The 12,647-nt window shown below is 41.1% G+C and overlaps 1 protein-coding gene across 1 annotated transcript in view; it reads right to left on the reverse strand.

Annotated features, from left to right (window-relative positions):
* The window catches only part of AFTPH (aftiphilin), a 35,796-nt gene extending 29,233 nt beyond the window's left edge, over positions 1–6,563 (reverse strand). Inside the window, exon 1 of the mRNA XM_009871792.1 lies at positions 4,815–6,563. Coding sequence (XP_009870094.1) covers positions 4,815–6,563 — 1,749 coding nt within the window. The remainder of the gene's footprint in view (positions 1–4,814) is intronic.
* Between the last annotated feature and the right edge of the window lie 6,084 nt (positions 6,564–12,647).

Here is a 12,647-nt window from a genome sequence, read left to right on the forward strand (position 1 = left end):
ATCTTGCCTTTTCCATGCAGGCAAACTGAAATTTAACAGTTATTTATCTAGACTACGTACAACTTCCCATTTCAGTCAGTCATGTTGTTATTATCTAGCGGTGGTGTAATAACTTTTCAGTCAGGCTCTGAGAGGAAGCATAGCAGATGAAACTCGTGTACAAGCTGCAAAATCATTTTGTTCTGCGATATATAAACAGAAATGCTAAACAACTCCCTACTAAACTTTTTTTTGGTAAGATCCCCTTAGTCAGCCTGTTCTGAAACACAGCAATTATGGGCTCCTGTCAACAGTCTGTTTTCTACTGTTATTCAGCCGCACTGAAGAACTGTGCTTTGGACTCTAAAGCCCCAAACTTTTCCAAGACAGACATATTTACGTTGTGAGTTGTTGCCCAACTGTCTGAACTGAACTCAGAGGCTGAAATCTTTATGGTCATAACTATTTTTTTTTCTAAGAGTATGACTTCACTCATTGCTCAAGGCAGAGTACCCTCCAAGTGACAGTGATCCGGGGTTTTCTCTGTCTTGGTGCATACTTGGGGCTGAGCAACCCGGCATCACCCACTCTGATCAATGGGAAGAGCCAGAACCTGCGAGCACAGGCTCTCTAATAAGCAGAGAGACTTAAAACCCACGTAGAGGACTGTTCAGGTTTCCCTTCCTCCCTTTCCAAATCAAAAGAATTTGTTACCTCTCAGCTAAACCAGATGAGAGTTCTGGCCTTCCAAGCAAGCCACTGTCCATCTCCTCCTCTTCTAGAGATGCTGATACTTCTTGAACACAGCTGGCCACAGCTGTATCACCCACCCACAGGATTACCACATGCAATAACTGCTCCTGGGCTTTGCTGCCTCGGTTCTATAGGTGTTCCTAACGCACAACACAGCTGAGTAACCCCCTCAGCTGACTAAGGTTCAGCACAATCTCACGGATAAAGCCATGCTACAAGCCTTACTTTCCTTACCCACATAACTTGGTCACACTCTGTGGTCACTGCTACGTGGTCACACAAAGGGGACTGATGTATATGGTACAGTGCAGGTTTGCTCTAAACTTGGTAGATCAACCCGTTCACCCATCACTACATCCTAAACCAGTTTTCATGAAAACAAAGGCACATCTGTATCTAATGCAAACCTGCAGCTACAAGTTTGCAACCAACTATTACCTATTTTTCAGCTGAAGACAGACAATAACTAACTAAGGTATATGGTAGCATTAATACAGGTTCAAAGAATAGTTTCATAGAATCACAGACTGGCCTAGGCTGGAAGGGACCTGAGAGATCATCCAATTCAACCTCACTGTCAAGGACAGGGACGCCTCTCGACTAGACCAGGTTACCCATTTGTGTGTCTGTGTCCATCAGTCTTTGAAACTGGAACCTTTTCTAAGGGATTACAAATTCTTTCAGCAGTTTTAACTGAACAGCATACATCACGCCCTTTTCCTCTCCCCTGCGTGCAGCAGAACTGAACAGAAGAGGCCAGCATGTTACAAAAGCTACACGGCAGATCGTGTGCAGGGTAGAGAGCCTAAGACCAAGGGCAAAGGAGAAAAGACAGTGATCTCATTGTCACTAAACGCCACTATATAAGGTCATTTGCGTCCTTTCCTCCCTTACTTTCTTCTTTATATTCTATATTCTGAATGACAAAGTGGATTAATTGGTTGAATTCTATTTAAACATTTTACCAAATCCACAAACTTCGAACAGTTTGCCTGACATACACTTTACAATCAAGACTCCGTTCAGAAAGCACAAAACCTTGTTGCCACTTCCACAGCCAGAGTACATAAACTAAGGAACCAGAAAGGAAAATATGCAGAGACCACTGGTAAGGGAACTTGAGCTACTGGTAAATAACCTCCCTTTCATGCTGTATTCTGGAAGGATGAATATTGCTGTACACACAATCTCCACATGGAAACAATAATGCTGCTGGCTAAGTATACAAAAGCAGAAAGCTGAAAAGAATTACTTTAGGGTCATTCTGCCTACACACCGCTCAAAATTATTGCACTACTACACTACAGTTACTCTCCTAGTCTCACCACCACAGACCAAGCGTACAGAGTATCTGGTAAATGGATCCCTGTTCACCTTTAGCCTAAGCTGAGGTCTCAATTTCCACATCTATCTGAAGTGCCTAACGCACGCAGTATTTCTCTCTTGCGCAGCCCGCTCCCTCTGAATCGCTACAGCAAGCGCTTCCGAGATCCGCCAGCACACACTGATGCAAGTGATCTACTCCTTCCTATCCTGCTCAGGCTGGTGTAGTAAAAAAAAAACAAAAACAAACCCCACTTTGATCACTCGCCTCTCCCCAGCTTTATTTTGCATGCAAGTGTTTCTGCTTTTGCATCAAATATCTCCAGAAACCAACTTTAACACGTGGGAAACAAAAGATCAGCAATAACTTGAAAATGCTCTATTGTGTGGTTTGACCTCAGTGACATCCTCTTAGATGAAAGCAAGGAAGCTGATCAAAATCTGAGTTTAATTTTACTGAGATTCCACACTCAAAGTACAGGGACTTCTGCTGGCTCGTGTTGACTCAACTAATCTCGGTGTTTCTAACTGCAACTTACTAAACAGTAGCTCAATGGATTAAAACCAGATTTACTACTTATAAAAAAGGTTTTTTTTTTCATATAAAAAGGTTTCAGTAGATCCTTCCAAAACTTAAAGCACTTAGAGAATACAAAGTAAGTTTTGAAAATGTTTTGTTTCAAGGGTTAACTGAAAAAAATGGAGCAATCAGCTGTCATTGCAAGGCTATGAAAAGTATCGCAACAGAGAAAACGTAGCCAGCTCAACTTCCTCTACAGCTTATTTGTGTAAAACACTGAGCTGTACTTCCTCACTGGCAGCGAGGCAAAACATCACTTTGTATCCACACAGTCATAACTGGCTGTAATATAAAGAGAAGTAATGAAAAAAAATTTAAGCCTTAAAACTTGATTTACAATCTAACCTACGGTACGATTTCATTGTGGCTTGGCTCTTCTCTTTTGCTAAGGCAGACTTAGGGAAGGGGAAAAAAAACAACTACAGAAACTCTGATGGTTCTGCTTTTATAAACACCTACATTCAGAAGTGTTTTTCCTGAAATTCAATCAAAATTACTGAAAATTATAAGTAAAAATTAAGTGTGTGAAACCTTCAGACTACCCCTTAACAGCATCACTAACTGGAAAAAATGATGTTTTACTAGAACGCTCTCACCATCCCGTTTCTTTGTCACCTTCTGGACAGTCTTTAGAGTGGCAACAGGAACAACTTTGATTAATTGCACTAATGACCTTAGTACTCTCCAATGTTATGGGTGAACGACCAACACAACAGGTAACCACAGATACGTGCTTTCGACTTGAGAAATGGACCCACACATTCAGGTGATGACAAGGTTTTGCAAAGGTACAAAAATCTATCTGCAGGTTCACTTGTGACCTTTCTTTGGGTCGAGAAGCCACCCAGAGGTTTGGTGTGTGAGTCACTGCCCAAACGACTTGAGGAATGGACCCACACATTCAGGTGATGACGAGCAAGGTTTTGCAAAGGTACAAAAATCTATCTGCAGGTTCACTTGTGACCTTTCTTTGGGTCGAGAAGCCACCCAGAGGTTTGGTGTGTGAGTCACTGCCCAAAGCGGCCAGCAGGAAGCACTGGGAGCCGAGGCTCACACCTTTTAACGTGTGTTAAGTCCCAAAAGTTCCCTTTCATTTGCTGATGCTTGCAGAACCTTCTTCTGCAAGGCCACTGCACCTGTCACTGGTAGGAAACGGAAAGAGTCAAGGCTGTCACTGAGCCTACGCAAGCTCCTGCAAGCAAGGACTCACCTCATTTCCTTTGGCTGCCAGAGAAGATCCAAACCTTTCAGACACGTGTTACCACTAACACCCTTTATTGCTGGACTTGCTGCCTACTCTAAACTACCCATATGAGATGACAGGATTAAAAAGAAGCATTAAAGAGAATTTCAAACTCCAACTGCCATTCTGAATTTTGTAAGACTAATATTAATTAAGAATGAATACATACTCAGCAACTAAGGCAGAAAACCTAGGGGGTGCAGGCAAGAAATAAACTTACCTACTTCACCCTCTCCAAAACTCCTAATCAGAAAGAGCAGCAGCTTTAAGAAATCGTAAGTCCTATATCCGTGATGTTGCTATAACATGGAGCTCTCCAAAATTCACGTAGGACAGAAACTTACTTTTAAACAAGTTTTAAATGGCTAACTTCCCAGGAGTTGGAGTATCAGAGACAGAACTCCACAGGTGATATTTTACTGTGCTTTCTGCTCTAAGCAAATGAGTGCAGCCATTTACAAATCCTCATTTTTAATCAGATTTTGAAAACATGACAGAGAATGGTGACAAACTATTCCAAGAACCAGTAATCTCAGCTTCCAGTCACACCACTGTTTTATGAAAGGGCAACATCAGAGTAGCCTCCACAAAAGGCAGTGAATTACGAAGCAAAGGAAGAACTATCAGAGGCTCTGAAACAAACATTTGGCTTATTCCTTTGATCAGTTCATGCAAAGAACCACATAGAATCATCAAAACAAATGCATGCAAGGTCCAGCACACACAGCTCATCTTTCTGCAGGAAGTAACAGCGCAGGAGACACAAGATGTGAACGTCGCTTTCTATTTCATACGAGCCCGTCTCACCCACCAAAGTAAATCACTCCCACAAGACAAACAAGGATACTCAAACCCTTGTAGCACACAAGCAGGAACCAGGAAGAGCTGTACGCACAAGAGCAGAAAAAGACTGAACAAAATCAAGAACACCCTTACCTGAACCGAAGGTGCTGGCTCTTGAGACTGCTTACTGGTAGTCCCTTGGCAAGATGCTAAAGCAAAACCGTCAGTCTTGTGTAATACTGGACCATCAGTCCCGGCAGAGGCATCTGTCCTGTGTGACTGCCATGTCTCTTTTCTGTGATGAGATTCACCAGCTTGCTCGTCCCCAAAGGCAGCCCAAGGACAGCTGTCTTCTTGTCCATCTTCAAAAGCATTCCAGTCCGTAGCCTGGTTACAACCTGCTAAGTCGTCACAGTCCTGAAAAGCAACACTCTCATCTTGAGGTTTTGGCACTGAATCAAAGTCTCCAAATTCACTATCATCACCATTTTCTACCTCAGTAGTATGCTGGAAGTCTAAGTCAGAAGTTTTACTGGTAGTATCACATTCTAAAGTGTCAGCAGTCTGATTTTGATCCAATCTTGCTGGCTGCTGAGAAACAGCACTTGTGTCCCTGAATTCACCAAAATCATCATTAGGTGTGATAATATGTGCAGGCTGTTGAGAAGTTCCTTCTAAATCTGGAGCACTTATTGACTCTGGTGCATTAACGAAGGTGGGAGATGTGCTGCTCACTGAACCGAAATCACCAAAATCATCGTCATGTATGTCACCGCGAGCTACAACTTCAGTGCTACTTCCACCATTCTTAAGATCTTCAGAATCGCCCAGTTTTGCTCCTGCAAGATCACAGCTTAGGCTTTGGATCTTATCAACCTTGATGTCCTCTGCTGCTGAAGAGTCATCAGGCCTACTAAAATCTTGGCCATTTTCTATGCCATGTTGTCTTCTCCTCCCAGGCCGTTCTCCATTTTCAGTAGTGCATATTGAACTTCCAGTTGTTCGAGACGTACTAGAAATTACAAATTCATTATCTACCGGAGCCGAGGGACCCTGCTCACAACTAATTTCTGAAATGCAAACCTCTTCTTTAATGTGAGTTACTTTGTTTATTCTGTTGTTCTCCTGAACGGTCAGAGAGTCTCTTTCATTACGAACACTGCATATCGTAGGTCCTGTTCCCTCTAAATGGATTGGTTTTTTGTTTGAGAATGTAGCAAAATCTGCAAAGTCTTCACCTGAGCTGGGCATTGAGTTCAAATTTTGCTCAGTACTACGGGCACTAACAGTTTTCAGTCCCTTTGAGTCTCCAGTGCCGTCTAGATCTTCTGTTCCCTGAGGATTTACAGGGTCCGATGCTGCAAATCCATTTGTTAGAATCTCTAGACATGGAAGTTTCTCACCATTATAAGCATCTATTTGCTCATCCTGGTTATCAACTGCTACACCAGTTCTAACGACATGAGAGGAAAAACTCTCTGATTTCCCAGCGTTGTCTCCTTGTTCCCCTCTTTTCTTGACATCTTCTAAAGCAGTACCTGAAGTTCTAAACTTAGATTTTTCTTTGCTGGTACTAGTAGCTGACATATCAGAAAGTTCCTTAGCAAAAGCAGGAAGCTCTGCAATGCAGTCTTTATCTTTAACATTTTTAACAGATGTGAAAGTTGCAATGCTAGTTACATTGTCTGAATAATCATGAAGTGGGATGAAATGATTCGTGGGTATAAACTCTTCCTTCGGGTGACCGTAATCTGGTGTATCAAAATCAGCAAAAGCGACGCCAGCGGTGCTTACGCCAGAAAATCCTCCGAATTCACCAAACTCATCTTCGTCATCATCATCAGCTCCGTTGTCTAGCGGTGGAGGCGATGAGGAGTACATTCGAATAATATCTGGTTCCATTGTTTAGTTCCACTTCAAAGTTAATTTATTTCTACAACAGGGGAAAAAGGAAATATGTTAGAACTTGGCTAGCTTTTGTTATCTTGTATTTTTTATTTTTACTGTTCCACCTTTTATTTTAAAAATGCGCATACAGGTCAGTGACCGCATTAGATATTAGAAAGTAACATCCCCAAACCCATTTTCTAACTAATTTTTTTTGTTTTGAAAGTCACAGAGAATCTACTGGGGATGGTTCAAGTTTCCCGTAAACTACTACGGGATCATATACTCAGCAGACAGCGCTGAAACGCCAGAACATGAAAAACATTTGTCTTGAGCTGTTGCGCAACACACCAACACAACTCCACGCCGTTTTAACCCACCAGTCCTCTATCTCCCATCACCAGGAACTTGTAAAACAAGCAACGACCACCTTTCGCCCTGCTCTCGCGTGCGCTCAGCCGACTGCGTGACAGAAACGCCGCCGCTCTGGGGACTATGCCACGACAGCCACCTAAGTCAGGCACCTTCAGGAGCATCGAAGACTTGGAGAGACTTTTCCAGAAGGTCTGAAACTGCGAAGGAGTGGAGGAAGGAACTGCTGCTATAATCGCTAGCTGTGATCCACCGCCCTGCGGCTTTAAGTTTCTTTCTACCGGTTCAGGGGTTTCTGTTAGGTCTCCCCGTTCTCTGGATTCCGTAACTGTGAGCCGACGCGTTGGCTCCGCAGCTGCTGCCGCCAGCCGGCTTGTGTCTTACGAACTGCCAGTTGGGAAATGCCAGTATGAGCACCAGCAAAGCCTAGAGCAAAACAAACTTCCTCATCAAAGCTTATGCTCAAAAGCAGAACGGAGCGAGATTATCCATAAAATATTTAAACGCAAATCACTAAGTCACAGGGAAGAAAAAAAAAAAAAAAGTATTCCTATGGCCTAGATAGAATCAGATTAAGGACTCCATCTTAACATTGCAAACCATTACAGTAACAAGCAGGATATGGATGGAAAATTTTCTTTACTAAAGAGTGATCTTGATTTTTTTCAGTATCATGTGTAATTAATGAAGCAATAACCACTACTATTTACAGATTCACAGCTGTACACATTGCTTAACTAGTTCACACCTCGGAGTCCTTAAAGTGAGAGCTACAACCAAGCTCTTTCAAGTTTCAAACGTTGTTTGTCGCAAATAAATTGTAACAACATATTAAGCATTATTGACAGAAAAAAGAGTGGAAAGAACCTATATGGATAAGCAAATATTTGAATTTCTAACCACTAGAATAAATGCAGGCTTCGCAATACTAGTTCTGAAACAGATAAAACATGATTCTTAACTCCAACGCCTTTAGCAAACTTTGTACGTGCACCTAAACAGCAGCACACGAAAGGTTTAACAACAACAAATCACAGAATACTGGGTTGGAAGGGACCTCAGGGATCATCTAGTCCCACCCTTTAAGGTAAAGAAATACAGTTTAGATGAGATGGCCCAGCAGCAGAGCCTTAAAACGGTCTAAAAGTTGAGGAATCAAACGGTCTAAAAGTTGAGGAATCAAATGGTCTAAAAGTTGAGGAATCAAAGCACAAATGAAGCTCTGCAGTTCTTCTCAAGCACAACATGTCACAGCACTTGAGCCAAACAGCTCTTGGTATTTGCCAGGGAAGTCTGGCATCTTTAAGGGGGTTAACGTAAATACTTTTTTTTTTTTTAACAGAGTATTTTGCAGTGACAAAAGAATGCTCGCCAGATGAAACCGTGAAGTAATTTGGAACATCACATGCAAACTGAAGACAACCGCAAAGAAATCTTGTTTAGAATAAAGAATAAGTTGTCAACAAGCTCCCACATAGGAGAATGAAGCTCTTCTCTCAAATACCTTGTTAGGCAGCTGGTGCTGAGGAAGCCTATCTCGGAGGCCTCATCTCTCAGGAGCACTCTCCCTTTTACATCGAGGTCTGGCAATTGCTGTTTAATGTCAAACAGGAACGACAACTGCTGTTTAACGTCACACAGGAATGTAAAAGATCCTTTCCGAGATGTCTGTGGAGTGTGACTTTGTGTTCCCACCGAGACTGCTCCAACCTGTTCATCTTCCAGGCTTCTGGGTTTTCAACCCACTAAACATGATACCAGCCTTTCTTCTTTGTAACTATCAGAGCAGCCACTCTTTCTTTATACCCAAATTTCCAAGATCAACACCGAGATGCTCGCATATCCAGACTACAACTGCTTTCTGAACGTTTTACTGCAGAGGAAGATTCATACGCTACAAACAGACGTGCCCTGGTCGGCGGAAAGGCCGGTTTGGTTCTGCTGTAGAAAACAGACCGGTTAGGCAGATACTGGTCTGTATTAGCTGTGGTGTTCCCCAACACCTTACCTTGGGGATCCCAGCACTGCTCCTGGAATTCATGACTCCTAGGTTCATGAATCAGTCGTTCTTTGGCAATACATTGACATTTAGGAGGAAGGACAGAGAGAACTGCATCAACCAGGATGGGACTACTCCCCCCACTCTAATTCCTGGAAAATGGAAAGGATTTCTTGGCTTCTTTCCAGTTTTTTAATAAAATAAGGAGTGGATTTATTCGGTTTTGACAAATCACCCCTTGCAAAAAAAATCTGAGTTCATGAGTCTCCAGCTGCATCTCAGTAGAAAATAGAATAAATTTAATATTAAACTTATTCGGAAAACTCAGCTGACACAATATTTACCATCTTATCCCATGGGACCAAAGCTGAAGCACTGTAAAGACACAAAATTAGTTCTTGAAACTAACAACAACAAAAAAAGCAACAGTATTTCAAGGACAACACTGACTGGGTATAAACCTTCCTCACCCCAGAAGGAAAAGGAGCTCGAACAGATCCAGTGAAACAGCTATAAAGAAGGAAGGTGAAGACAAAAGTTCTACAAAAATCACCCTGATGAGCTTCTTGGGAATAGTACTGGAGGGTAGGGTAAGCAGCTCCTCGATCAATCCCAAGTGTTCCAGCTGAAGCCACTGCATCCTCAACAGTCATCTTACCACATGATTAGATATTTTATTCTGTAGAAGGCAGAGATGCATAAGCCCTCTAGGATACGCCTCCAAAGCCGTTTAGAGAGAAAATATTTTAGAACAGAAAATTACAGTTCTACAGCATGGTGATTTACATTGGAAAGAAAAAACCACAGAAATTTGGAGCAGAAACACAAATAAATTCCCTAAATATTTCAATTACTCTAAAATACACAGATATAAAATATTACATGCTTAAGAAAGTCAAATGCTTGTGTGCTGACAGAATCTAGGAAGCTCATATATTTGACTTAAGTCCACAAGACCCAGTCTTGAAGCTTTCAGTGCATTATGAGTAATAAAGATCCAAGACATAACACTAAGGAATTATATATATAAAATACAGACACATACCAGCTTTTTCTTCTTCTAGAACAGTTTTAGAATAACCAAGTCATGCAGGCAATTATATTCAAGTAAAAAGGAGATTAAATCTAGGCAGACCAGCTTCCCATCTCCCAACAACCTTATTTTTATTGACGAGAAGTCATAAGAAGGGAAGGAAAAAGCAGAAGACAGAAGCAATCTTATTTTTTTTCCAGCTGGCAAATACATAAACTTGTACCGACATCTGTTTTGCTGCTTCAGAAACAAAACAAATCCACGCGGTACTCCCACAGCCGAAGGTTTTCTAAAATCCTGGAAAGTACTTTGCTGAGCTGCAGCCGTTTTGCTTGGTTAGGAAGCGCCATCAGCTCAGTGGCCCATCAAGAATTAGGGAGAGGAATGAGATGCAGGAGGATGCTGAGGAGCCTCCCAATACACGCACTATATAGGCCAATATTACTGAAGCAAACTAAAAAAAAACCAACTGCAGTCATCACGACTCAGACTAAACAACAACGCCCAACTAAAAAGCTGGGAATTTTTCAGACTGTATCTCAAAGACATATCCTAACACTACGAATCGGAGGCCTCAAGACAAATTTCTGAACTCTCCCATTAAAAAGAAAATCTGCCTGTATGTTTCATCACAAACATGTTTTATTTTTAATTCCCTTCAGATTTATAGGCTTGGGTTAAGTTGGTTTTCACTTGACTTACTTGAAATACTGCATTCAGCTCTGTATCAGTATGTATCTTTATGCAAGAAACGCCAACAATGATAATTCTTACCCTGTGCTGGACATACCTCCCTATATTATCTCTCGTAACAACTCTATCCATTCTTTTTCTTGACCATATTATCTTAACCTCAGCTAAAAATAAATCATAATGGAGTTCAGAAAATCCTTAGAGGCAAGGATGATCTAAAAAGAAAGCCAAGATGCAGCATTCAGAAAACTGAATAATCCGAGAGCAGCATCGCAGTCAAAGGGAATTTACCTACAAGACTCCTTTTCTTTCCAGTTAACATAAAAAAAAAAAAAAAAGGCTAGGAATAAGAATAAGAATAGCAGGGACAAGCAGAGGCTGAAGAAAACACGCAGAGGCTGCATGGAGGCTGAAGCAAACTGCCAAAGCCCAAACGCGTAGCAAGATCTCTGACCATTTAAAAATCTTCTCTCGTGCAACTTCCACCATAAAGAAGAAGAAACTTCCTTCAATTTTTCATTTCAAAGCACTTTTAAAACTTCACAGGGATAATGTACACAGCAGCGATCCAGCAGCACAATGCTCTGCTCCAGACACAAAACAGGATCTGCAAGGAACAGGAATTGTGCGTTTAAATTGTGACCCCGGGTTTGATAACCTGCCACAGGTTTCACCAGTTTAACCCGCAACAGCCAACTGCATCATCAATTACACGCACTCATGTTCGGGTTTTTTTTAAAAAAGTCAGATATTTCTGATAATGTTACAGCTGCATTTTAAAAGCCAAGAGCTCCGAAATGCATGAATTTGTTTTATACACGAGCTTAAGGTTGTTATGCTAACACAAGTTAATTGCTGTTTACAGAACTCGGAAGAAAACCACAAAGTGGGACAGAAGGAAAAAGTCACGCTACTATTCCCTCTCCTCTTGACTGACTAATTAGTGATTTTTATATTTTTTTAAATGGCGTATAATACCAATTCTCCCTGCAATACAAAAACAGCATGGGAATTTTTAGCCTTAATGTAGTTTTCTTCAGAAAGAATTTCATTATCCTCTTTCTTGACTTCCAAAAGCGTTCCACCTGCCAACCGTAAACTACTGAACCAAATTTGTTATTTGTTGTTGTCTACCAGAATATTAGCATGGGGAAAGCCCACAGGTCTGACGGAACAACTCTGTTCATCAATTCATGTAATTAATCCCTGCTTTGTCTGGCATTTCAAGTGGAGGCCAAGAGCTAGAACTGTCACTTCATCTTTTGTAATACTTCATACCCACCTCAGACACATTCTTGGTCAAAACGTAATTTTGTAAACCTGGTATTTCAAAGTAATTAACTCAAAACCTGATGTAACTCAAAGAAGAATCTGAAGAGATCCATGACCATATGCAAATTACTTAAATTCCCCATATTTTTGAAGGAATTAGTCTCAAATTTAAGTCAGCTATGAAGTTAACACGCACTTTTTCACTTATCTGTTCATGCAAACATCCTTGAAACAAGCAAATTTTAAAACAATGGAAAACACCGTATTTTCAACAGATTATATAACTCCCTCAAGGAAGAATCCTTACTGTAACAGCTTTTACTTGCACATAACAGAGCAGATACTTGTAGGACAACTCAGGTTTCTGGCATCAGAACTTACACCTTGAAGTGAAGAATGCGACAGAGTTTTAAGTGTTCACATTTAAGTGGGATTATTTTAGCCACAATCACATACTTACGTTGACAAGTGTCAGCAAGTTTTTCAGATCACAGTTTAGTATTAGACCAGTGATAGATTTCCACCAATTCCTCATGACACGCAGCTGTCCAACATCCTCCAGAAAAAAACTATTTTAAAAAGTGTTCTTTCTGATGCCATTTTCTGCAGTCTTTTACCTATTTGGTTTTTTTCTTTTTTCCCCAAGAAGCTGGAAACACTAGTTAACTTCTTGCTTTCTTGTGTTTCTCAACATTCATGATGAGGGAATTTCATAAATTCAGTATTATAA

The sequence above is a fragment of the Apaloderma vittatum genome, unplaced genomic scaffold, assembly GCF_000703405.1.
Source record: "Apaloderma vittatum isolate BGI_N311 unplaced genomic scaffold, ASM70340v1 scaffold16856, whole genome shotgun sequence".
NCBI lineage: Eukaryota > Metazoa > Chordata > Aves > Trogoniformes > Trogonidae > Apaloderma > Apaloderma vittatum.